This window comes from Ovis canadensis, chromosome 13, assembly GCF_042477335.2.
Source record: "Ovis canadensis isolate MfBH-ARS-UI-01 breed Bighorn chromosome 13, ARS-UI_OviCan_v2, whole genome shotgun sequence".
NCBI lineage: Eukaryota > Metazoa > Chordata > Mammalia > Artiodactyla > Bovidae > Ovis > Ovis canadensis.
This window is the reverse complement of record NC_091257.1, coordinates 87,572,491-87,599,333: the sequence shown is the minus strand read 5'-3', so window position 1 is coordinate 87,599,333 and position 26,843 is coordinate 87,572,491. Positions and strand designations below refer to the sequence as shown.

Below are 26,843 nucleotides of genomic sequence, written 5' to 3'. Positions count from 1 at the left end.
AAAGTGAAGTCGCTCAGTCGTGTCCGACTCTTCGCGACCCCATGGACTGCAGCCTACCAGGCTCTTCCATCCATGGGATTTTCCAGGCGAGAGTGCAGAGAAAACTGCCTCTTGGCACCTTGGCTTCCTGGGGGCAATAGGATCCAGAGCACCAGGCCTGGGCTGTGCAGACAAAGTGGCACTCTGAGGATGAGGGTCAGGTCCCCCCATCCCTCAGGGCCCTAAGGGCAGTCACCAGGAAACCACAAGTGGGATCCAAGAGGAAGGTGGAGACCGGAGCCCAGGAGAAAGACAACTTTTATTCTTTCAAGAAAATGCACCAACAAGTTGAAGGAAGGAGCACGCTGGCTAGGTAGGTCCCCTGTCCTAAACAGGGGTCTGAGATGAGGCCAGGCCTGGCCAGGGCTCGGGAGAAGCTGAGGGGCTCCCTGTGGCACTCGGGGAGGGCCAGGCCAGCTCAGAGGTGGGACTTTGTTCTGTTAGCACCAGGAACTGCCCGCAGCTGCAGCCGGGCTCGGAGACAGGACAGCAGGTGGGCCTGCCTGTCCCCACCTGAGCAGTCTGGGAGGGGCTGGTGGCAGCAGGCTCCCTGCAGGTGGTCTGAGTGTGATTCCCACTCACACCCCAGAATTGGCCCCCAGCCCCCTGTAAACATGAGAACGGGCTCGTGACTGCCAAGCCCCTAAGACAAGATGAGGGTCCGAGACGTGTGGCTGGGCTTCAGGCGACCCAGGAGCTGCCGGGCTTTCTCCTGCATGAAGAGCTGGTCCCTGGTGCCCCCGCAGGCTACCGTCTTCCAGGCGCTGGTCATCTGGGAGGAGGAAAGGGGGTTACCATCCAGGCAGCAGCCGGGGCTCCTAGGGAAGCCTGGAGACCCTGGTTGGGGAGGGGTGGGGACATTTTCTATCACACTCCCTCCCTCTAGAAGTCGCAATCTGTGCTCACTGCACCTTTCTGGTGGACCTGGGGAGTTAATGCCATCTCTGGGCATCCTCAGGGATAGAGCAAGGAGGCTGGACCAGAACATGAGCCCCCATCCTCCCCCATGCCCACCATGTGGACAGCCCCCACGAGAGGAAAAAAGCTATAACTCTGCAGGCTGGAGAGCAGCAGAGAGGGGTTGACAACTGCAGATGGCTGGGGAAACAGGCAGGGGATCCCTGCCTTCAAGGACAAAGTCACGGAGATGTCTTAATTACGAGTGAGACCACATCGTGAAGGAGCAGCTTTGCGGAGGGGGATTTCTGGTACCCAGGTCCCCTGCGGGAGTGGCATCTGGACAGAGATGTGAAGCCCACGTTCACCAGTCAGCAGAGCCACTGGAGGGCATCAGGCAGAGGCAAAGCCGGTGCAAGGCCCTAGGGTGTGGAGGGCGCAGAGCGAGGCCCTGAGGGGCAGCACTCACGGGGGCAGGGGTTGCAAAGTGGCCCCGGGGCTTCGGGGCTGCTGGCTTCTCGGGCTTGGCCTGCAGGAAGCCCTCGTTCAGCAGGCTGCTGTCCTCTCTGCTGCCCGACAGGGTGAGGCCCGAGGAGCCCGCTGCGAGGATGCTGGTCGGCTGAAAGCAAAACCAAGTCAGAGGCTCAGCATTTTGCCACAGGCCTGGGCAGCCTCCCAGACAGGCCTTTACCCTTGAAGCAGCCTGCTGGGCTCAGCATCCTTGTTACAGGCAAGAACCTGAGGCACAGGCAGCTCAAGAGACGCCAGAGACCAGGCCCTCCACTCCACCTCCTCTGCATTTAACCACCTGACCTGACTTTTTTTCTTTCCACTAGTTATTTCACTCCCCAAGGGTCTGTCTGGAGTGCACAAAGTTCCCGCCTGGCGTGGATGCCTCATTAGATGGAGCTTTCTCTGCCAGGAGTTTGAGTGGCAGGCGGACCTGTAGGAGCTGCCAGGCAGTCATCTGTCTCGTGGCCTTTCCACAGCCCTCACCGGCCACCAGTGAGATACAAGCTCACCTCACTGCCTGCTGCAAGGGATCGACTGCCCGGCATGGTTTCTGGGGCCCAGGCTCTGTGGAAGCAGTAGCCCCCTCTGGAGGTTGGCCTGGGAATAGGGCGGCATCCATGCCAGGGGAGAGGTGCCTCGATCACCTGGCAGGGCCCCAAGGCACCTCACTGATCATCTCCGGGTCCTCCCTAGCAGTGCAATAGAAGGGAAGGAGCTGGGGACTCAGAAAACACACACGCCCAACAAGTGCTCGCCATCAGTGCTTGCCGACCGAGCCTTCTGTAAGGACCAGAGCAAGGCCGCCTGGGTCGACCAGTGGGGAATGCCCAGTGCCACCTGCCCCCTTCCTCCCCGCTGAGCCCGGCACAGGGAAGCCCCGCCGACTCCACCCCCAGGGCTCTCCAGGCTGAAGGGCTCCAGAGGCCCAGGCCCCCCAAGGGGACTCCATACTCTCAGCCTCCTGCAGCTGGGTGGGGAGTAGGGAGTGGCCTCACAGGACGGCTTCTCTCCCAGACCCCTGACCAACCTTGGGCAGCGTGGACATCATCAGCTTCACGTCCTCATCCACGATGTCGAGAGCCAGGGACTTGCGGACTTTCTTAATGGGGCTTCGCCGCATCTGGGGAGAGGTGGTGGTTAGGGCACACGCCTGAATTCCCGTCACCCTCAGTGCCTGATGACACTGGTCCCGGCTGCCCTGGTCCAGAAACCAGGCCCTGGTGCAGGGAGAGCCCTGCAGCAGGCCCGGCTGGAGAGGGTCTTCTGGGGGAGCCGTGGGGGCCCAGGACACTGGCCCCATCGTAGACTCTGTCCACAGGGCAGCCTGTCCTGCCAGATGCTCACCAGGTATGGAGGACACCAAGGCCACCTCCACCCAACCTCATCCCCAAGGGGACCAAGCGCAGCCCAAGTCTCTACCACACTAAACACCCACACAGCCAAGTTACCACTAGAACACCCACCAGCCGGGGTGCTACACAGAGACACATAACCCCGTGGGACACAGGCTGTTATGGGAATGCCCAGCCCCCAAGCCCCGCGCCTCCTATAAGCAGATCAGGGGCAGCTCTGACCCCAGGGAGGGCCTCTGAGACTGACAACTGTCCCCGAACTCAGCCCTGTGCCCCCAACAGCTGCTACCCCTGCTGGGAACCACCTGCAGACACAGCTGCCCACACACCAGGGGGCCCAGCTGGAGGGTCCCCTCCCCGCCTGGCCACCCACCACTCTGGCCCACTCCCGCCTTCCCTTCTCCCTAGAGGAGAGCCCTGGGAACAAAGGGGCTTCAAAACAGGAGACACAGAGCCGCCTGCAGTCAGGAAACCACGTGGGCCGGGGGCGGGACAGGTCTGTCCAGCGTGGCCCGGCCTCTGCACCCCGCCATCCGGAGCAGTGTCCCCACCCGCTCCCACCTCACCTGAACTGGCTGGCCCCACCTCCTCACTCTGCGCCGACAGCTGACAGCCGGCTGGCGGCTCGTCTGAAGGATGCCCCCTGAAATCCTCTTTGGGCCTTTTCTGTCCCCGAATGCTGCTGAGTCACTGGGGGTGTTTGCCATTTCTGCCCACTGAACTCCAGAAGCGACCCCCTCTGGGTCTTAATCACCGCTCTACCCACCCCGCCTGGCCCAGAGCCCACTTCAGGAGGGTCCAAACAACGCGGAATAACTGAGGCACCAGTTCAAGGGGAGAAGGAAGGATGGCAGGCAGCTGCGCCGGCCAGTTTCATGGACCCCCAGGCTGTAGGAATGGACGGCCGCCCCCCGCCCCCGTGCCTGTTCCCCAGCCGCCCCCTGCTCTGCTGCCTGTTCCCCGGCCGCCCCCCTGTCCCCCTGCCCCTGGTGCCTGTTCCCCGGCCGCCCCCGTCCCCCTGCCCCTGGTGCCTGTTCCCCTGCCCCGCCACCCCCGGTGCATTCCCCAGCTGCCCCCTGCCCGGCCAGCCGCTTACCCCGGCCTTCCTCTTCTGCTTCTCGGGCCTCACTTCGTCCTCGATGATGAGCTCGATGCCGGCCTCAGAGCGCAGCACCTCCTTCAAGTCCTCCTCCAGGTGGGGCGTCTGGGGCTGTGGGCGGGGATGACCAGGGTGAGGCTCTGCGCCCAGGCCAGAGGACTCGCGCTGAGCCTGCTCATGGGGGCGGCAGGGCAGACCCGGCCGCACCTCCGCTGCCCTGGGTGATGCCGGAGGCAGCCTGGAGCCGGGATGCTGGCCTCACACACAGTGTCCATGGCCATTAACCGTCCTGCCTGGGACACTGGCCTCAGCTCCCTGAGGGCTGGGAGCACTCCAGTTCATCACAGCCACCCTCATCCAGGCCAAGGAACCAGCTGGCATCCTCCGCTGGGTAGACAGAGGCTGAGAGCACAGCCCAGGGCCACACAGCTGTGAGCTCAGAGCCTGGACACACTCAGAGCCCAGCTCCTCCCCGCCTCGGCCCCACACCAACAGAGGACCCGGACGCACTCAGAGCCCAACTCTTCCCTGCCTTGGCCCCATGCTAACAGAGGTGTTGGTTCCACATCCCTTTCTTGGGCCTGGGCGCTCAGGTGGCAGAGGCCAGGGGATGTAGGGCACAGTGAAACCGGAGAAGTCACTCTAAAAGGCCCCGTGTACTTGAATTATCGCTGCCAAGGTCGGACTTGCCCTCTTGGATGTGTCCCGAGAGCACACAGACATTTCAGTATCTGGCAGCTGAGTCCAAGTCAGGAAAGGGCCGGACTGACTGTGGCTGGCCCAGGGCAACTCTGCCAGCTCCAAGCCAGGACGGGGAGACCACAGCCCCACCTGCGCCCCACGTGGTGAGCTGGGAGGGGAGGTCACTGCAGGGATTCTTCTCCGTGACCCGCCTTTCTCCCACCTGCGGCTGGGTTCTCAGAAACGACCTGCTTCAGAAAACCCGGGGCGCCAGCCCTCTCTTTTGCCCTGGGGTAAAGCAGGACCATCTCATGAACTAGGAGCTGGGGGAGAAGGGCCATCCTCACACTGCGGGGAAAGCAACCCAGGAGATGTCTGCACACTGCCCAGCTGCTTCCAGCCCACTGACAGGCAGCTGGTCAACAGCCTTGGGTTTGACAAGCAATTCACCGCTTTCCTCAGCCAGCTCGCAGCACCCACGTACGTCCTTCTCCATCCCAAAGCCTGCCCACGTTCTGCCCGGCACAGCCACGAGCTGAGTATTCGGTCACTTCAGACGTCAGCCTCCACCACCCCCAGGTCCACTGGGATGCCGCCGTAGCTCCGGCACCAGCCAGGACCGCCTGCATGGTGGTTGCTCTGGAGACATCTGGAGAGCTGGTAACTCATTTTAACACAGGGCCCTGTTTATCAAACTAGGGAATCGCAACTTCTGAAGGCAGTCGGGAGATGCTAATGGGATCTCAGGACAGGGCGAGTGATCATAAACGGCTGGAGGACTGGCCGAACCACCTACCAGGGGCTTTAGTGGTCCGTACTTCTCAAGGGCGTTCTTGAACGGGGTCGGCGTGTGGGGAGTGTTGTCCATGGAGTACTTCTGATCTGGGGTTACAAACCTGCCAGGCACGGAGAAGGAGGCTGGGCGATGGCACTGGGGGGCTCGGCTGTGGGCTGCTCCTGACTCCCACACCCCCAACTGACCTTTGGCCTCAGCGGCAGAAAGGCAGCCCCCAGACGTGGTCTCTTCCCATCCCATCTGCCCGCCCACCCACCCACCTCCCCATCTGCAAGGGGAGTTCCGGGGACAGAGAGGAAGGGCCGTCCTCAAAAACAGCAAAGAATAGGAAGAGCCTGAGGGAGTCCAGGAGACCCGAATGGATGGAAGAATGGCTGAAGATGTTGCCGTCACTAGGATTTTCCATAAAACAAGGTGGCCTGTGGCCAGACTGCAACCCCAGCAGGAGAGGCAGGCGAGGAAGACCAAGAAAGACCACACCCCTCCCCGTCTCTCCGGAGAAGCAGCAGCTACTCCTTTTGTGGTGCCAGCTGTCTGTTTAAGAGCTTAGTGACTTGACAGGAGAATCGTTTCTCAAGAAACCCGTCTATGTTAAATTTTAGATCACTTGTTGAAAGACAGATTTCTGACCAAGGGATCCATACAGCTTATCTGAAATCACCTATCATTATGAGAACTAAAATTCCTGAGTGGATCCCTGATCTACAGCTTGACTCCTGAAATATAAATAGCAATGCTTCTCCCCCACCCAGCAAATGTAACGAGCCGAAGAGCAGTTAAGCAACTCTACCTGGAATTCAAGGGTCATGATGATACAAGGAAGAAAACTTATTGTGAAAGCACCTCCACAGAAGCAGGTAAGCCACCTGTACAGGCCTGAAGGTGGAACACAGCCGTCCCTCCTGAGCACCAGAAAATGGAGAGAACTGGGGGGCCTTGTGTCCTTCCCGTGGAGCTGCTCAAGCACAGTGGATCTGCACTCGGAACTTACAGAAATGACGCAAACATTACATTTTTCGTGGCAAGGTGGACTCTCCACATTTCTAATCTCTGAATTTAGAAAACCATCAAATTAAAAAAAGAAAAAAGAGGAATTCCCTGGTGGTCCAGTGGTTAGGACTCTGCACTTTGCGGAGGGCACAGGTTCAATCCCTGGTTGGGGACTATGTTCCCGCAAGCCATGTGGCCAAAAGAACAAAACAAGAAGAAAAAAAAAAAAGAATTAGAACAAAAGTGAAGCACCAGACTACACTGATGAAGGAGGTGTGATGACCAGGAGGAGGCTGCCTTCATGAAACAAGAGTCCCAGGTGTTTTCCCAAGGCGTCCCTCGCCCAGAGAGCCGGTCTCTGCTGGGGGTGCAAGGGCAGGCCTGGCACTCACGCAGCGTGCTTCTGGTGCAGGGGCGTCTTGTCCCGGTGCAGTGGCGTGGTGACCACCACCTTCTGGCTGCACACGGGGGTGGACGTCAGCGAAGGGCTCTCCAGTTCCAGTGCGTCCTGTTTATTCCAGAAGTTCAAAAACTGCCAGGACGACAAAGGAAACCAAATGAGGCGATGAGCTCAGGGCCGGAGAGCAAAGGCCAGGACAGATATGCAGGTCCATGTGGACCCTTGGCTTGGCGTCACCCAATCCTCCCTTTGCCAGCCTGACGGGAGTCCATCTCCCACCCCCATGTGCTGCTGGCCGTGAACTTAAGGCAAAGCAGGCTGGCTGTCTGAGAGCAGCTTCTTTTCAGAAGGTAAAAAAAAAAGGTAGCTCTGAAATGGTCTTCCTAAGCTTCACGAGGGCAGGGCCAGACCTGGTTTGGGGTCCCACGTCCCCAGCACTGGGCACAGGGCCTTTGCACACAGCAGACACCCAGAAAATGGCCTGTACTGGGCAGCAGGGGACCGTCATCCGCTCCCAGTGAGCAGTCGGGGTGGGGTGCACGCACCTGGGAGGGAGAGAAGGGCAGGGTCTTGACGGGCGTGCTCTTCGGGGTGAGGCTGTTGCAGGAGTCCAGGAAGGACAGGCTGGCACTGTTCTCCGTGACGGGGGATAGGGCGACGCGCCTCTTCTTCTGCCGCTTGAGCACGGAGGGCGGTGTGCCCACGCCCAAGCCCCCCACGTCAGTGCTGGGGGAGATGGGGATCAGCTCGCCCCGGCTGCTGCGGCTCAGGTCAGAGATGGTGTGGCCGTCCAGGCGGTACTCGGTCACGCTGGGCGCGGCAGCAGCAGCCGGCCGGGGCGGCGCGGGCTGCTGCTGCCAGGCTTGGGACTGCCCTGGGCTGCCCACGAGGCTGCCCTCAGCTGACGGCTCCTCAGGGAGGTCAAACTTACTCAGGTCACACCACGCGTCAGGGTCCTGCCCGGAGACGGGGGCGGGGTTAGGAGTAACTGGCTTTCCCAGCGGTCGATAAACCACAGGGCTCATGTGCTACTGGAAAATATCAGAGCGTCAAGGATGATCCCACAGGGACCTCCCTGGCGGCTCGTGGTTAAAACTCCACGCTTCCACTGCAGGGGGCACGGGTTCAATCCCTGGTCAGTAACCAAGATCCCGCATGCCACGTGGCACAACCAACAACAACAAAACACCCTGATTCCACAGCCCAGGAACAATCACCCTTAACTCTTCCTTGCCTTTCCTCAACGATTCTTCTATGTCTGTGTATCTGTATTTGTAAACATAACTGAAATCCTATCATGCACATGGCTGCTTGCTGTTATTAAAAAAAAAAAAATGTGCTATGCATTTTTAAGATACACAAAAAACACCGAAAAAAATACAAAGAAAATTCATATGCCCATCAAGAAGCCTAAGAAATAAAACCTTATCACTAAAGCTCCAGGTCTACCTGGCAAACCTCTGCCTGCATGCAGGAAACCACTGCCGAAATTAAGTATTGACCATCTTTATGCATTTCTTTATCAATTAACACTTACCTGTGTCCCTAAATATTTAGTATTTTCAACGTTCCTAACTTTAATACAAATCATTTCTATTTCGCTTCTTTTTCCATTTAAAATTTCTGTAGAGCTGGAATAATGCAGGCACCTCATTCTATTACCAAAGTTTAATGTTTACCATCAGTAGACTTTAGTTGTTGTTATAGCAAAAACATTACCTTTTATAATAATTCTTACAGCTGAAAAATGTCCTATCACTTGAATATACATTACTCAGTCCCCTTCTGTTGGGCATTTGGGCTCCTCCTAATTCTTAAAGATTAAGAACAGATGTTCTTTATGAACATCTTGGACATAAACCTTCTTTATTTCTTGACAGACACCTGGAAGTGAAGACCTAGGCCCTAGGCTGTGAGCAGGATGAAGGGTCTTCATTTGCCAGCCACGTTCCCAGACAGGAGGCGGCCCTGGGCTCCATGAGCCTGTACATCACGGCACCTCACTGGGTGCTTCAACTAAATTGTATCCACCCTCTACCCACCCTGCTGAGGGAGTATTACCCTCTCCCTCGCAACCCAAGGCAGCCAAGTCAGAGAGAGTATGATCCTCCCAAGGTCACTAAGTTCCTAAGAGTAATTCTGAGAGGAACGCTTGGGTCCTTTCTGCCTTTGTCCAGTTAATGACAACCTAGCCCTAGGGCTTCTGGAGACAAAAGTCGCCACTTTGGTCCCTGGGCATCTGGCTCTGAATGGGCAGGAACCCCAGTGGTGATTTCTGGTCCCTGGGGCTCGCAAGAGCCTGGGAAGTTCATTCCTGAGGGTGGAGGGCAGCTCAGGGAAGTGCTGACTCCAGGACCACCTCCCAGCATGGAACGCCAACCTTGCAGGGGCCCCTGGAATTCACAGCATCTAACAGGCCCAAGTACGCGCCCCAATGACTGGCCCAGGGGACGATGGCAGTGTTTCTACAGCTACTGTGACTGCCCCCCCCCCCCACACCAGTCGCTGAAGGTCATCGTGGAGTCAGCCCGAGCTCAGCACTCACCAGCTGTTCTGACTCTGGATAAGCCTCCTAACCTGTCTGAGCTTGAGCTGAGTCCACCACCAACCCCCTTCACAGGCTGTTAAAGGACTGAGAGCATACAGAGAGGCAGCAAGTAGCGAGCCTGGCGTGTGGCAGGCACTCCGGGGTTAGAAACCGTCATCACAGAAGGAGCCCCAGGACTGGGACGTGACAGGTGCCTGAGAGGAGTCTGAGGATGGCCCCAGGCAACCCGGTGAGGCTCCAGCAGGGCGGGCAGCGCTCACCTCAGCCGGCCCTCGGGTAGTCTGCTGAACAGACCGACACACACAGCTAACTGCGAGATCCATTCTGGTGGAGGAAACACCAGAGTTCCTGCCACTGTGGCAAGAGGGGAAACCCAGAGCCAGAGGGTCTGAGCAGGCAGCCCCCTGAGACTGACTTCACAGTCTAAGCCCTCACTGGGCAGGACACTGGGCTCGATGGTTAAGACCTCAGCCCCTTACTAGCTGTGTGACCTTGGGTACACCATCTGATCTCTCTGAGCCTCATCTACAAAAACACAGAAAAGATACCCCTCCCAAGATACCATGTGGACTACATGTTAGGCCCACAGCCTGACATTTAGCAGATGTTCAATGAACAGCATCATTATTCTCAGCTAATAAGAGGAAGCCTAAGTGGGAAGGCTTGTGTGGGCGCTGCCCACTGAATGCCTCTGCCCCCCTAGTCACCAGCCTCTTGCCCACCACCTCCTGAAACCCACTCCACACTTCAGGCCTGGCGGATGGAGCTGTGAAGTCACACCAAGAAGTGCAGCCCCCACCAGAGCCCCTCCCCAAGGGGCACAGCCCACAGCCAGTGTGGCTTTCCCTGAGAAACTGGGACGCACTCACCGTTGCAGCCCCAGACCCCTGCCCTTCCCGGGGTCCTCTCCAGGAAACCCGACCGTCGGCGCTACATGAACACCAGTGCACTGGTGCTGCTATGACCAGCACCCTCCCCATCCCCCGAGGACTCTGTCCCCCACTTCCGCTGGGGAGCATGCCTCACCACCCCGGGCTTCACGAGTGAGTCAGGAGCTCCCTGAAGACAGGGACGGCACAGCCACTCTCTTGGGGCTGCCAGGCCCTGGCTGGGTGCTCAGTATCGGCTCAGCCACACCAGCAAGACGATGAGCAGACGGAAGGACGTCTGTCTAGGGGGACGAGTGCTCCCTGACAGGGGTGCTCAGGGCCCACCGGGAAGTCCCTCAACCAACATTACCGACTCGATCAAGTCCAGGGCTTCCGAGAGGCCGGACTCCACAGCCGGGATGAGGAGGTTGGCAGCCTCCACCACCCACTTGTAGGGCAGGCTGGTCTCCGGCGAGGAGCCTTCCTGGTCTTCACGCTTGGGGAAGTCCTCCAGGGGCTCTGGGGTCCGCACTCCGTCCAGCTCCGTGGGCACAGGCTCCTGCTCCTGGGCGGGGGCGGCCGCTGTGACCTCCTCCTCACTGCTCTCCTCTTCCTTCAGGGCAGGGAATGCCGGAGGCCAGCTGGTCACGACATTTCCCTGGGGACACAGGGCATGCAGTCTGAGTTTGTCATTACGAGATACAAACTGTGCCCTGTTTCAGCAAAAATGCACCATCTGAACCTTATCAGAAGTCTATCAACCCTAGCACTTGATAAGGAAACTCAAGTGAACCCAAATTGAAAGACGGTCTATAACATACCTAAGCAGAGACATCACTTTTCCGACAAAGGTCCGTCTAGTCAAAAACTATAGTTTTTCCAGTAGTCAGGTATGGATGTGAGAGTTGGACCATAAAGAAGGTTGAGTGCTGAAGAATTGATGCTTTTGAACTGTGGAGTTAGAGACTCTTGGGAGTCCTCTGGACAGCAAGGAGATCAAACTAGTCAATCCTAAAGGAAAGCAACCCTGAATTTTCACTGGAAGGACTGACTGATAGAGAAGCTGAAGCTCCAATACTTTGCCCGCCTGATACGAAGAGACAATTCATTGATGGTGGGGAAGATTGAGGGAAGGAGAGAAGTGGGTGGCAGAAGATGAGACGGTTGGATGGCATCACCGACTCAACGGACATGAACTTGAGCAAATCCTGGGATAGCGAAGGGCAGGGAAGCCTGGTGCGCTACAGTCCATGGGGTCGTAGATTCAGACACAACCTAGCAGCTCAACAACAACAAAGCCTAAGCTTATACTTCAAAAGTATCAGTACCATGAAAGGCTAAAGCGGATGAAAGAGACAGGACAACAAAACAGTGTCTAACCCTGGACTGGATCATGGGCAGGAAAAAAATGGAAACTGGATGGAAGATTAGTTAAAATTCCTAAAGTAGTTAAATTCCAAGTGTGTACTCAAGGTACACTGGTGAATGTCCTTATTCTTAGGAAATACAACTCAAGTATTAGGGGATAAAAGGCACAATGTATGGAACCAATGTATCTCACATAGCTCAGGTTAAAAAATATCTATGTACATAGAGAAACATAAAGCAAATCTGACCAATATTAAAATTTAATGAACCCAGTAAAGGGTATAGGAGAGCACTCTTCTTGCAACTTTTTTGTATGTTTAATATTATTTCAAAATGAAGGTTTGAAAAAGGAGTGGATACTAATTTTGTGACAGGAAAAGAAAAAAGAAATAGAGGAAGATTGTTTGTGGCAATAGCTCCCCTGGAAGAATCTGGAAACAAGCTCTGACATGTTGACCTGACTGCCCGAGGAGCCTTGAACCCAGCACACGTGAGGCTCCCAGTGGCTAAGACTGCACTCCCAATGCAGGGGCAGAAGCTCAATCCCTGGTTGGGGAACTAAGATCTTGCAGGCTGCACAGTGTGGCTAAAGTAGAATAAATAAAATAAAACATTAATTAAAAAAAGAGAAAATGGTCAACCTCACTAGTAAAAGCAATGTAAGTGAAGCAATGATACTGCACAGCTGCTCATAAAACTGGCAAAGACATTCTGTAAAATCTGAGCCAGCTGTGACCCAGTGTGGGAACACAGGCAGCTCCACTTTCTGCTACAGCAGGATGGCACTGCCCTTTGAGTGGGAGTCTGGCGATGCCTTATGAAAGTGCTTCCCTGGGGCTCAGCTGGGAAAGGATCCGCTGTAATGCAGCAGACTTGAGTTCAATCCCTGGGTGGGAAGATCCCCTGGAGAAGGGAAAGGTACCCACTGCAGTATTCTGGCCTGGAGAAGTCCAGGGACTGTAGAGTCCACGGGGTCGCAAAGAGTTGGACACGGTTGAGTGACTTTCACTTTTCACTTTAGGAAAATTTCAAATGTCTACACTGTCCGACTAAGCACTCCCCCACACGAAAAGGCACACGTACAAGCGATGTGAACAGTGATGTCCACTGCAGCATACATGGTGACGAGAGGCTCATCAAGACAAGAGACGACAGACGGCATGACCGATTCAAGGATGAGGCGAAGGTCTGTACACACATAATGACAGGAGAAAATGACGTTTGTAAAACGGGTGGTTTAGTCGCTAAGTTATGTCTGACTCTTGTGACCCCATGGACTGGAGTCCACCAGGCTCCTCTGTTCATGGGATTTCCCAGGCAAGAATACTGGAGTGGGTTGCCATTTCCTCCTCCAGGGGTACTTCCTGACCCAAGGATCAAACCTACATTTCCTATGTCTCCTGTATTGCAGGTAGATTCTTTATCCACTGAGCCATCAGGGAAGCCCATTTGTAAGACTGCAAGAAGATCCAACCAGTCCATCCTAAGGGAAATCAGTCCTGAATAGTCAATGGAAGGACTGATGCTGAAGCTGAAACTCCAATACTTTGGCCACCTGATGCTAACAGCTGACTCTTGAAAAGACCCTGATGCTACGAAAGATTGAGGCGGAAGGAGAAGGGGACGACAGAGGATGAGATGGTTGGATGGCATCACTGACTCAGTGGACATGAGTTTGAATAAGCTCCGAGAGCTGGTGATGGACAGGGAAGCTGGTGTGCTGCAGTCCATGGGTTGTGGACAGGACTGAGCGACTGAAGTTCTAACCTTACACAAAACACCCCCTGACGCTGTGTGTCTGGGGGCTGGCCCCACTGGCGCCAGGGAGCGCCTAGACCTGGATCTGGACCTCACAGGTCCAGCCTCACCCACTCCTCTCCACTGTCATTTTAATGATTCTATTATGCTGGTAATTTATTTAACTAAGGTTAACGACCGACTTTTTGTTGTTAGAAACAGAACTTTACTGACTGTCCTTGTAACTAAATCACTGCTCATTTGCTCACTTCTTTCTTAAGAAGTTCTTTGAGGTAGATAGACACATTCTTTAGAAACTTGAATGCATTTTGCTAAATTGCCTGCCAGAAAACACTCACCTTTTCTGTGTATGGGATTTACCTCACTGGTCAAGCTTGCAATTATAAACTTTCTCCGTGCTTCAAAAATAATACAATGATCATTGTAGGGTTAGAAACAAGCCTGTAAGGCGCAAGGCTGAGCCTATAAATCCCAACTTCCAGAGAGAACGGATATACTGTTTAATGCATGTGCCAACATTTACTACCAAGGCAGGAGAAGGGGGCAACAGAGGATGAGACGGTTGGATGGCATCACTGACTCGATGGATATGAGCTTGAGCAAACTCCGGGAGTGGACAGGAAGGCCTGGCGTGCTTGCAGTCCATGGGCTCGCAAAGAGTTGGACATGACTGAGCGACTGAACTGAAACTTCAATTAAAAAAAAAAAAGTGTGCCCTAGGGTGTAGGATGTCAAAGTGAAAGTCGCTCAGTCGTGTCCAACTCTTTGGGACCCCATGGATTACACAGTCCATGGAATTCCCCAGGCCAGAACACTGGAGTGGGTAGCCTTTCTCCAGGGGATCTTCCCAACCCAGGGATCCAACCCAGGTCTCCCGCACTGCAGACAGATTCTTTACCAGCTGAGCCACAAGGGATGTGAGATGTTAACAACTATAAAAGTGACACCATACGATTTCATTTATGACTTTCTCGAAAATTACAGAGATTAAAAAAACTGATGAAGGGTGCCAGGGACTAAGGATGGGAAATTCTGGGCTGAAAGGGGCACAAGAGCCTGGGGGGTGATGGGGACATTCTGCATTCTGACTGTGGTGGCAGCGACATGACTGTCTCGGTCCTGACCTCCACAGGAAACGATGAATCTTACTGTGATTGCACCTTGACACATCTGATTTTAAAGTACACGTATGTTTTACTATGAAAAAGCTGGAGAGAGCAACAGGTGGGAAGGAAGCCGTTGATGGTGAAGGGGAGGCTGAAGGCCTCCCTGCCTCCCCCTCCCTGACACTGGCTTCTGCATCCTGCTTCTGTGCGGAGGTGAGTGCCAAGCGTGGACACAAGTGTCACGGGGAAAGGCCCTCGTGAGAGACATGTGGCCCCACAGACCCTCCTGCAGGATCAAAGAACAGCCGAGGGAACGGGGGAAAAGGGAAGAGCAGGTGTTGATGGGATGGCATCAGATACATGTGAAATCAAGCCAACCCACCCAAGCACCCCAAGCGCAGTGGCCAAGCCCTCCCGAGCTCCACTCCCCGCTGCTCACCTGGCCTTCCGAGGAGGGGGCACTCTGGCGGCCGTCCTTGTCCTCCAGCTCCAGCAGCAAGTACATGGGGGGCTTGCTGTCTCTGGACTCACTCAGGAAGCCTCCCGTGTCCACCTTCCTCTTGATAGTGGAGTTCCAGTGATTCTTCACAGCATTGTCTGTCCTGCAGGGGCCAATGGGACCTTTGACCCCAGCTCAGTGGCCCACCCCCAACCGGGTGCATAATTAGCCTCTCTGAGCTGAGCTCTGGCTTCTGTCAAGGAGGGTTCAACCTGAGGACCTCTAAGGGCTCTAAGATGAAGTCTGACATGCCTGCAGCCTGGCATGATTTACAGAGTATTTCCACACATCTCTGCGAAGTAAGCAAACATCTTATTCAGCCGACAGGGTAAAAATCCTAACACTTAAGTGTCCTGGCAACCCTCAGACCCTTCCCAGCTCCCTGGGCATCTGTAGAAACTGGAAGCAAGCTGCTGGCTGCTGGCCCATGTCCTGAGGCTCGGGGATCTCAAACATGAGCCCTGATCACCTCCCATAGATAGAAAATGACCAGAGAGGGCAGAGCAAGAAAACACAGGGTCTCCTGCTGACTACTCTGAGCCTTGGCTTTTTAATCTGGAAAATTAGATCACTTCCTCCTCCATCACTTGTCACTTAAGTCAGAGTAGTGACACGTAAAGGCAGGGAGGGTAGCACAGTGGTACAGGAGCGCAGGAAGTGTGGACGGAGAGAGGCCGATGGGTGCGCAGCAGAGCAGGACAGAGCAGCAGAGGAGAGCGGGACAAGACTCAGGGAAGCACGGGCCGCGGAAGCACGCGTCGGCGTCGGTGTGAGCGGCCCCAGCGCACACGGGTCGCAGCAGTGCACAACTGTGGACACACAGGGACAGTGCCTTCTTTGGGGCTCTGGGCTGAGTGCTTTTCCACCAGAATAACAGCTTGAATAGGCCACCAGTCTCAGAGGAGGGTCTGGGCACTACGCGGAGGTGGCCAGGGACTCACCACAGGCGGGAAGGACAGACCAACCTTCCCCGAGGAAACATTCCCCACCAAAAACCAAACGGTGAGAGCGAGCTGGCTACACAGTGGGCACCAGGCAGGGGGCGTCCAGGCTCCATGTCTGTGGGCGGGAGGAGAGCATAGTGCAAAGCCCGACAGGCAAGCGAGGGTGACTGCGGATCAAGGTGAGGCTATGGCATCAGCGAGGTCAGGCTGGCCACACAGGGAAGAGTCTCCATCCAAGGGTTAGTGGAAGCACCAAAAGTATTAACACACTTAGGTCTGAGTTTGGAAACAGGTATTTCAGACTCCAGGGAAAACAGGCCATCTGGTATTCTATCTCCTTTCCCTCCATGCCATTTACCCTGGCACCACAATGCCATCGTAAAGAAAAGATTAGAAATAAAGCAAAGTAGAAATGCCCATGGACAGGGCCAGTGATTAGGATGCAGCATTCCTGAGGAAGGGCGCATGGGTTTAATCCCTGCTCAGGGAACGACGACGATCTTGTGTGCTATACGGGGTGGTCAACGCACGCACACAGACACACACACACAGACAGACACACACACACACACACACACACACACACACACACACATGCACACACACACAAGTACACAGACAAGAGAGCAGGGTAGATGGTAGTGGTGAATAAGAGATTTTTACAGTTTCCAGAAGCAACTGTGTGAAGCAACTCGGGAGACTGGGGTTGACCCTGGACGATCTGGCAAGACTGCAGCCCAAGTCCCAAGTTGTTCCAGTTCTCCTTGCAGAACCTCGAGAGACCCAGTGCTTGGAGCGGCCAGGCCCAGTGAGGAGTAGAGTGAAAACAGAGCAGTGCTTTGGACGTCCAGACCAGGAGGAATGAGACTTACTCTCTTTTATTAAAAAAAAAAAAAAAAAAAAAAAACCAGGCAACCCAAGCCACGTGGCTTCTTAGGTGTCACAGTGGTGAGGAACTTGCCTGCCAGTGCAGGAGGATCCAAGAGACACGGGTTTGATCCCTGGGTTGGGAAGATCCCCTGGAGGAGGGCACGGCAACCCACTCCAGTACTCTTGCCTAGAGAATTCCATGGACAGAGAAGTGTGGTGGGCTACAGTCCACGGGCTCGTAAATAGTCAGGACATGACTTCAGTGACTTAGAACGCGTGCAACCATGGCCAGGGCACGAAGCCAAAAGTGGGCCCAGATAAGAACCTGCACCGTGAACAGGAGGCCCCCAGGCCCGCCCCACCCCGCTCCAGTCTCCCAGCAGCCAGGTCCCTGCACCGCCCGAGGCAAGAATCTGAAGGCCTCTTCTTCTGGGAAGAGTAAACACCACCGGAGAAATCGGACTAGGCCTTGAACATCCCCACAAAGGCCAGGGGATGCCCTGACCGGCCCCAGCGGGCGGCTCACCTCCCCGGCAGCATCTTGGCGATCTCGGCCCAGCGGTTGCCCAGCACCTTGTGGGCCTCGCAGATGATGCGGTCCTCCTCCTCCGTCCAGCAGGACTTCTTCACCTCGGGGTTGAGGTGGTTGTGCCAGCGCTCACGGCACTGCTTGCCCAGCCGGCCCTTCAGGTGCTTGGCAATCAGCGTCCACTGCTTCGTGCCATACTTCTTGACCAGCTCGATGACCTTGGGGGAAAGACGCTGTGAGGCCAGCGGGACCCCCCCCACCCCCTGTTTCCCACCCTAGCACCCACCAGTGGGATGTCATCCTCAGTCTCCTGACCCCCTCCCCCGGTGTGCGTGAATGCCACGGTGTAGCAGGCTCAGGCCCAGGCGTTACCTTCTGGTCCTCCTCTTTGGTCCATGGCCCTTTGACGAGGTCTGGATTCAAGACCCTCAGCCACCGATACTGGCACTGCTGGTCAGTGCGGTTCTGGGAAAAGGACAGGCATCCTTGAGAACTCCTGGCCTGTGGCCCTACCTCGTTCCCAGAACCCCCACACACTACACACCCACGGTCCAGGACACTGTGGTTCCCTTTGCTACAAGTGGGCCTGGATGGAAGCAGGCAAACTCAGAACCCTGTGCAGAGCCACTGCCCACAACTGCCCTGTGCCAGCCTGCGGGCTACATCAGGGATTCTCGCTTGCTTCTGAGAGGGGCTATTTCCCTGAAGGTTTCAGACCCTGTAGAGGACAGGGAGTGAGGAATGGGGCCAAAGGGTCTGGTGACCTGGTCCCCGAGCTGCCTGATGAGCCAGGAAAGCCAACAGCAGCTCCTGCCACATCCCCTCCCTGTCGGCCACCTGCAGAGCTGGGGGTGGGGGATCCTAGGGGGAGCCACATCACCAGGAGGCTCTAGATGCTGGACATGGTGGCTCAGGTCAGCTCTGCGGGGGCCTCACCATGAAGCCTGCTCAAGCATCATTTCCTCTCAGGTTCAGTTTCACGGTTGAGAAACCGAGCAGCCACTCGTCAGTGACTTGCAGGAAGAAATGCAAATATGCCACTGATACGACGCATGATCATGGAGCCTAAGGCCCCCAGGCACCCAGAGGCTGCCACGTGGGGACGCTTACATCAGGGTGCCCCGATTCCAGTTTGGGTAGAAAGGGCCTCAGGAGGCTGGAAGGTTGTTTTGTTGGGAGAGCTCGGGGGCGCCTGGTAAGGAATTCTCCTTTCTTCTCCCTGACACCAAGTCTCTCCCAGGCTCCCTATCCGGGGGAGAGGGCGGCAGAGGGGCTGCACTCACGGGAAAGTGGCTGGCCAGGAACTTCCAGTCTTGCTGTCCAAACTGCTTCACCAGGGCCTTCAGCTGCTCGTCCTGCCAAAGCCAGGAAGACAGAGGGCTCAGTTCACACGCGTGCAGAAAGCGGCTGCTCTGGACTGAGACCCACCCTCCCTCCAACAAAGAGAACAGCCTTATTCATCCATTCACGTGATGAAGTGATCATCTAACTGTGCACCAGGCACGCCAGCATCAGAGCTGCTCAACTTTGGGGACTTAAAGTCTAGCGGGAAGCAGACGCTAATCAAAGGCTCCTGCAAACAAAAGGAGGGCCACTCTGTGCTGCAGGGATGGAGAGATGGACAATGAGGCCTATGGGGGACCCAAGGGACAGGCTCCAAGGAACTCTAGTGAGGCTAGGCTGCAGGAAGCAGGAGACAGGGAGGCAAGAGGATTTGGGGGTGGGGGCGGGGGCGGCGGGGATCAGAGCACACGCAGGGTTGACTCAGGCCTCTGCGTCACGCAAGGCCACAGATGCACTGAAGCATCACCACTGACAGGTGGTCACAGTCCAACGTGCTTGTTGTGAACTTCACTTTGGCAGCTGCAGGAGAAAGGGCTGCAGGAGGGCAGAATGGAGGATAGGAGGCCATTACAGGCATCCAGGCCAGAGACGACAGTGACCCAGCCCTGGAGACAGGGAAACGTGGGCACTTGGAATGGAAAAACATATCTGTTAGAACACTCTCCTGAACATAAACTCGTTCTCCTGAATATAAACTATTGATTCATGCAACAACATTAAAATCACAGTATCATTAGGATGAGAGAAAGAAGTCATACATAAGAAGAGTACACATTGCTTAATTCTGTGCAGAGGAACTTCTAGAAAAGGTAAACAAAGCTATAGGGACAAAAAGATAGTCAGTGGTGTCCATGGTCAGGGTTGGTTGGTGGGTGGAAGAAATGAACAGCAGGGAGCAAGAGATGCCTGGGGTGATGGGAACACCCAGCAAGGTGGTGTTGCTGTGAGTTTCACGGCAGCACATCCACTGAAACTCACTGGATTGTACTTCAACAGTTGTAGCTGTTTGTGTGTAAAATATTCCTAGAGCAAACTGACTGTTTTTACCCCCTGCAACTCGTAGGTTCTCAGTTCCCCCATCAGGGATTGAACTGAGGTCCTCACAGTGAAAGCTTGGGGTCCTAACCACTAGATGGCCAGGGAATCCCCCAAACTTATTTTTTTTAATTTATACATATAAAGAAAATGTAGTATTATCCATACAGTGGAATATTATTCCGCCTCAAAACAAGGAAATTCTGTTACAAGCTACAACCTGGATGAACCTTGAGGACATTATGCTAAGCAAAATAAGCCAGACACAAAAGGACAGAGACAGCCTAAGTCCACTCATATGAAGAATCTAAAGTAGTCAAAAATAAAAACCAGGGACTTCTCTGGTGATCCAGTGGCTAAGACTGTGCTCCCAGTGCAGGGGGCCTGGGTTCAATCCCTGATCAGGAAACTAGATTCCAAATGCTGCAACTAATGATCCTGCATGTGGCACCGAAAAAATGATCCCATGTGCTACAACGAAGACGAGGGCAGCCAAATAAAAAAAGAAATCAAAAACAGAAAGTAAAACAAGGTGGTTGCCAAGGGCTAGGGGGAGGGGATGGGGAAAATTAGTGTTTAATGATTCAGCTTTTTTTGCAAGATGACAGTTCCAAAGATCTGCTGCACAGTGAGAATACGCTTCATGTACTCAACATACACTTGAGAACAGTTACAATGGTTTAACATTAGGTGTTTTTTCACACACTCTCTCTCCCGGGCAGGAGGAAAAAAAATGCCACCACAGACATCCAGACCCTCAACTGCAGCTTGGCCACAGCCCAGCACCAGCTGGACAAAGTCCCCATAAATCCTGTTGTGGGGCCAGCCCACGTCCACACAGTCAGCTCCGGACACCATACCCTCCCTTGCTGCCCATCCCACCTGGTCAGGCCAACCCTTGCCTTCTGCCCATGTCCCCTGGGTCCATCTCCAGCACCACCATCCTCCCTGACAACGGGGGTGGACAACTCCCCACTCTCCAATTCCTCCTGGGCCCTGTGGGCCCCTCCACCTGTCGACTCTTACCTGAACTGCCCTCATCCCGCCACAGCCATCTTCTGTCTGAACAACGCAGCGCCCCTCCCTGCTTGCTCAGCCTCAGGCAGCCCCAGATCTCTTATCCACCCCACATCCAGTAGACCAGCTCCCTGAAGCTACGGTCACATCATTCATCTGCTTTAAAAATCGTCACTGGCTTCTCCCTGCCAGCTGAGCAAGCCTCCATCTCTGAGCCCAAGCTTCACGGCCTTCCTCCCTGGACTCTGTTCCATCTTTCCCTAAATCAACCTTTTCAAAAACTCTTCAAGGATCCTTCCCTCCAGCCACACCAGGGCCCCTCTACTTGCCTTTTCCCACCTACAACCCCTTTACTGTTCTGACTTACCCACCATTTTGCATACCTCCCTGACCACTGAATTTCCAAATCCTCGCCCATGAAGCGTTCCTTAACCTCTCAGACAACAGTAAACTCAACTTCTAAAGGCATTTAAGACAATGACAGGCACCTCTTAGGTCCAGGAGGCTTAGTGTAAGACAGGAGACACCACGGTGGGCATAAAGAACGTCGGTCCTGCCAGCGCTGTGATGGCCACAGCACGTCCACGGGCCTTGCGTGTGGTCTTATTTCTCCATCCCAGGCAGAGAGAGATGCTCTGGGGTAGGGACCCCACCTTGTCTGATCTCCTAAGACCACAAGAGCAGGATATAGACCCTGGTCTACAGCGGGATGAACAGAAAAGGCTGGCCTAGCACTCCTGTGAAGAAAAATCTTTTATGATTTAAGAGTGTTTCACAACTCAAACAGTAAGTTAAGAGGAGGTTGAGGGGGAAGAGACTCACAACTAAACACATCTAGGAAAACAGAGGCAGAGTAAAAAGATAAGGCCAATAGGAGTTTAACATGGTACAGTCAAGTTACAAAAAGACCTGACAGTCTATAAAACTAAACATATACCTACCCCTTAGGGATACATCCCTAAGTATCCCGCCTACAGAAATGAAAACATAATACTCAAAAATACTCAGGCAAGAACTTTCATAGCAGCTCTAGCCTCAATAGGCAAATTCTGTAAACAGCCAAAATGCCCATCAACAAGTGAAACATACCATGGGCTATCCATACAACGGAATACTATTCAGCAAGAAAAAATGAACAAAGTACTGAATCATGCAACATTACGCTGAACAAAAGAAACCAGAAAGAAAAAGAGTATAGCTCTGTGAATTCATTTACAGTACAGTTGAGAACAGGCAAGAAGATCAGAGACACTGACTGGATGGGCCACTGCCCGGAGCTGGGAAAGATGAATCACAAAGGGAACTTCCAGGAATAATCAAGATGGCACTTATGTAAGTAACACACACTTATTAGAAGTGATGGAACTGTCCACTTTAAAAAGGTGCATTTGACTACATATATATATACACTCCATAAACACAATTAAAGAATAAAAAGAAAATCAATTCAGAGCTTGGTATTACTGACCACAATACAATTATTATTTTTTTAAATGATAATAAAGTAGGGGTTGGCAGATTTAGCTAATCCACCCAGCAGTTACAGGACAAGCGGCACAATTAAAGTTCAGGATGCAGAACACACCAGCTTCCCAGAGACAGCAACTGCTGCTCCTGAGAGACACATCCCTCCCAGAGTCAATACTGACAGGGTATAGGAATGCTGAGAAGCATCAGAGAGAAAGAGGGCCCACTGGTCTCCTTCAACAGCGCCTCCCCTTCATCATACTGGTGGGGCAGACACACCCCAGGTTCAGTTCCATCTGCCCCCACCCCCGCCGCCGCCCCCACAGCTTCCATCACTTCCATCCCCCGCAACTGCCCCTCAGTGTCACTTACCTCCTCCTGGGTCCATTTGACCTTGCACTTGCTGTCTCTCTGCTCTGGCACATCTGAATCTGTGTCCTGGTAGTGCAGCTCATCCAGCTCCTCACTGCAGGGGAAAAAAGCCAAAGGTCAAGGATATGTGTCTCTAAGGGCTACCACCTGATGGACAGAGTGTGGACAGAGGCCAGTGACCTTGAGGGAAAGGTTTCAGGGAGGTGGGCTTCTACTGTAGGCACAAATGTGGGTGCTTCCACCCTCCCCCTTTCTAAAAAGTTTTTGATGAAATGGGGTTATGGGGATTTCCCTGGTGGTCCAGTGTCTAAGATTCTGAGCTCCCAATGCAGGTGGCCCAGGTTCGATCCTTTATCAGGGAACTAAATCCTACGTGTGGCAACTAAGACCAACCACAGCCAAGGAAATAAACTAAAATAAATATTAAAAGAAGAAATAGAGTTATGGTCTATTTTTTTCTTTATTCTTGTCTTTTCACTAACACCCTTATGATTTCAAAAGCTAAAAGAAAAAAGATTTCACCAAGAATATTAGGATATTCAACACCAGACACCCACTTCATGTTTCCTTTTCAGTAATAAAACTTTAACTTGCATGGGTATTTTAAGGATTAAAGTCAAAGATGTATGTAATCATTATGCACCAGGATTTTAAGAAATATTGGTTATCTGAGAAAACCATTTAAAATACATTATCTCAGGGACTGCCTTGGTCGTCCAGTGGCTAAGGCTCCATGTTCTCAATGCAGTGAGTCTGGTTCGAGCCCTGGTCAGGGAACTAGATCTCACATACTCCAAGTGAGAGTTCCTAGAGATTCCGCATGCCACAACCAAGACCCAGCATAGCCAAATAAACATATATTAAAAAAGAAAATATATTACCTCAGTAACTATGTGCATTTTTGCATACCCCTTCTCAATCTTTGCCTTCACACGGGCCTAATTTATGGAGCAAAAAATCAGAGTACAAGCAACTTTGAATTCTGAATGTTTTTATTTTCTAATAAGTAATTTTCTAAGTCACTCCAACATCTTCCTATTTACGTGGTATAATGTTTACAAAAATGAAGATCACGCTATCCACGCCCAGGGATGTCTGGGACTCACTGGAGCACCCTCCCAACTCAGGCGGACCTGTCAGGGACATTCCTCAGGCATGCATTTTTACGTAGGAAAAGTCTATGAGTCTCCAAGCACAGGTCAGGTATCAAAAGAAGGAAGAGGACTTCCTTCTGCAGCCACCCTCCTTTCCCCTTCTCAGCATCTCCCTAGTCACTCCCACACTCCCCAGAGCGCCTTGGAAATCCTCCTGTCTCATAACATAGGCCCTTAGGTTGCAAATGCCTATCTCCTTGACAACCGGGACAGAGGTCACCTTCACCTCTGTATCTGCCTTTGGAGGATGGCACCAAAATGCCTTAAGAAATGTTTGCTCTGGAAATGGCCAGATACAGGAATGAATGACTGATAAACATGCAAAGCTGCTGCCTCTTAGTTGATCAGAAATGCTAACATAAGTCAACTTTTAGAATGAGGTAAGGAAGGGACAGATGCTGTCTAAACCCACCAACACCAGTCATGAGAGCTGGAATTCAACCTTGTCTCGTCATTCCCAACCCAATTCATGGAGTACTCCACCATTTCAAAATAGGAGATTCTACAAGATACTAATAACAGAAAGAAGTGGCTTTAACATCAACTGACCCCGGCCTCTGTTCTAACAGAAACTATCTTTGGTTCTCTGACACCCAGCTTCTAACAGAAGCTCAGCAAATGTTCCTTCAAGGACAAAGTGATTTCTGTGTGAACACCCTCTGGAGCTTGAATACTCTATTTAATGCGGACAGTACTGCGGCTGGGACAATTCCGTGAGGTTTAATATACTTATATCGCCATCACAGTAATGATTGTCTGCTTCACAGGCATTCTCATTATTCCCATTTAATAGATGTGAAAACTGAGCTCCCAGGTGGCACTAGCAGTAAAGAACCCGCCTGCCAATGCAGGAAACATAAAAGACACAGGTTCAATCCTTGGGTCAGGCAGATCCCCTGGAGGGCACGGCAACCCTCTCCAGTATTCCTGCCTGGAAAATCTCATGGACAAAGGGATCTGGCAGGCTACAGCCCATAAGGTTGCAAAGAGTCAGACATAACTGAAGCGACTTAGCACGCACACACGAAGCTCGCAGGGGTTAACCTGCACCTGTAGGTCCTCATCTGATAATCCCAGCAGGAAAAGCAGAGGCTAAGTCAGTAGTGTAACCACGTGGAGGTCTCACACACCCTTTCTATGCCCTTCCATGTGCTGGGCTCTGCTCCAGTTGGGGTGAGTCAGAAGCTGAGCAGGAAGTAGGGCACTGTGCAGAAGAGAGTTACAGCAAGTGGCCAAGAATCAAACTGAATGCTGTGGGGTTCCAGGATGCAGAACCCATCCCTCACCTGGGAGCTGGGATTCTTCCACTGAGCCCCAGGGCATAGATGGTAGAAGACCTGGGGGTTTTCAGGGGCTTTGGGTTTGTTGCCTGGAGTGAACACTTCCTGAACCAGAAATTCAGGGCCTGACCAGCGCCTGCCCAGAAAATAACTCCTGGGAATTGGAGCTGCTCTGAGAAACCATGGCCTGAGGAAGACACACCCTGTGCCTGATGACTTCCCAGGGATCAGATGTTTCCTTGCTGAGAAGCCTGTGAAGGCAAACATCACCTGAAGCGAGATATTTCAGGCTATTTGGTATGGATACAGGAATCCTGGGAGGGAACAGGTCAGAACCCCTTGTGGTTCTGTAGTGTGACTCCCAGACTGGTTGAAAAGCCTAGAACTCAGACACTCAAGGAACAGGTGTAAGACAGGAACATGGAACCCACAGACCTGATTTCTGGCTTGTCTCTGCCATTCAAACTCTGGGGGATAAGTAAAATGGAGACTGCAGTTCTTGCCTCCGCCCCAGGGGTTGCTGGCACAGATCAGTCTCTCTTCCCCTTGCATTCAACCCCAGCTGCCCCAACCCCCGCGCGTAGGACAGGAAGAAGGTCTCCGGAGCGAGACCGACCTAAGGCCCCGAGCCCAGGTGGTGAGGGACCAAAAAGTCCCTCCCGGCCCCAGCAACCCTCCTAGGTCAGGGGAGAGAGCCGGGAGTGCTCCGTGCTTCCCCGAATGTTAAGAAATGCCCACCGGCAAAACCAGACCCCCCAAAAGGCTCCAAAGACAAGCGTCTTCCAGGCTTTCGCCTCCCACTCACCGCGACTTCGAAAATAATTTTTCTTCTCCAGGGGTCGCCTCCCTCCCCGGTAAAGGCCCTTCCAGCTGACACCACCGTCCCACCCCCACCCCGCAATTAGGCGGGAGACAAAATGACATCATACAAGGCTTGGCCCGGGTCCCAGGAGACCCGCTCGCCCCAGCTCCGAGGCCCAGCAGGCCCGGGGGTGCCGAGCGAGGAGCCCCCGAGAGCTCCCCGGCTTCGCGCGCACCCTCGACGCCTCCCCGCGTCAGGCGACGCGGGACACCTGAGTTTTCCGCCGACCCCAACCGCGCCGGGCCGGGATCGGAAAAGCCCCGGCGAGGGTGGCGGTGCGGGGAGGGGGTCGGGCTGAGGAGGATGGCGCCTGGGGAGGGGGGAAGGGCCCTCCGCCGGCCGGCTCCGCTCACCCGCGCGTCCGCCGCGACATCCCCCCGGCCCGGGCCGCGCCGCGCTCGCCCGCCCGCCGGCCGAGCCCGGAGCGGGAGCCGGGCCGGGGTCAGGGTGCGAGCTGCTTCGGCCGCTCCGGGCCCCGGGGCCGCGTGGCGAGGCGTCAGCGTGACCACAGGTCCGGCCGCTGCTCACGGGGACTGCGGCCGCCGCCGGCGCTCACAGAAACACTTTTCTATCTCCCGCCAAGCGCGCCGGCGCCGCCCGGGCCAGGCGCGCGGGCGGGCTGGTGCGCGGGGCGGGGCCAGCGAGCGACGCGGGGCGGGGCCAGCGGGAGGGCCGTGCTCGGGGCGGGGCCAGCGAGCCGCGCGGGGCGGGGCCTGAGGGCCCGAGGGCACAGCACCGAAGCTCCCAGGGCAGGGAGCTCGTGGGCGCGGCTTTGACCCCGCAACCTGGTGACTGAGGCAAGGCCCGGCCGAGAGCCTTGGGGCAGGCCTGGAGGAGGGAAGACTGAGAAAAGGGAATGAGCCGCAAGGGTGGGAGAATGAGGCCGAGGGAAACTACCTGTGCTAAGAGCCCAGCGCTAGTCCAAGCAGCTCCTATGTCCCTACACCCTCACCCCCACCCCAAAGCGGCCTCCTCACCTACACCTAGGCCAGGGCTGAGACTTGGAAACCACTCCCTTCTTCCTTTCCAGCCTTGAACTCGAGTGGCTCCAGCT

At 54.4% G+C, this 26,843-nt stretch overlaps 1 protein-coding gene across 1 annotated transcript; it reads right to left on the bottom strand.

Moving 5' to 3' along the window:
- Positions 1-279: 279 nt before the first annotated feature.
- Positions 280-26,428, bottom strand: MYBL2 (MYB proto-oncogene like 2). Its single transcript, XM_069548605.1, has 14 exons — positions 26,143-26,428; positions 22,494-22,587; positions 18,542-18,613; positions 17,631-17,723; positions 17,256-17,476; positions 14,856-15,018; positions 10,555-10,842; positions 7,313-7,723; positions 6,760-6,899; positions 5,378-5,477; positions 3,898-4,011; positions 2,477-2,569; positions 1,406-1,555; positions 280-811 (listed from the first exon to the last, which is right to left on the bottom strand). Exons 1-14 carry the CDS (start codon positions 26,160-26,162, stop codon positions 683-685), a joined length of 2,088 nt encoding a protein of 695 aa, XP_069404706.1. The 5' UTR covers positions 26,163-26,428; the 3' UTR covers positions 280-682.
- Positions 26,429-26,843: the final 415 nt, after the last annotated feature.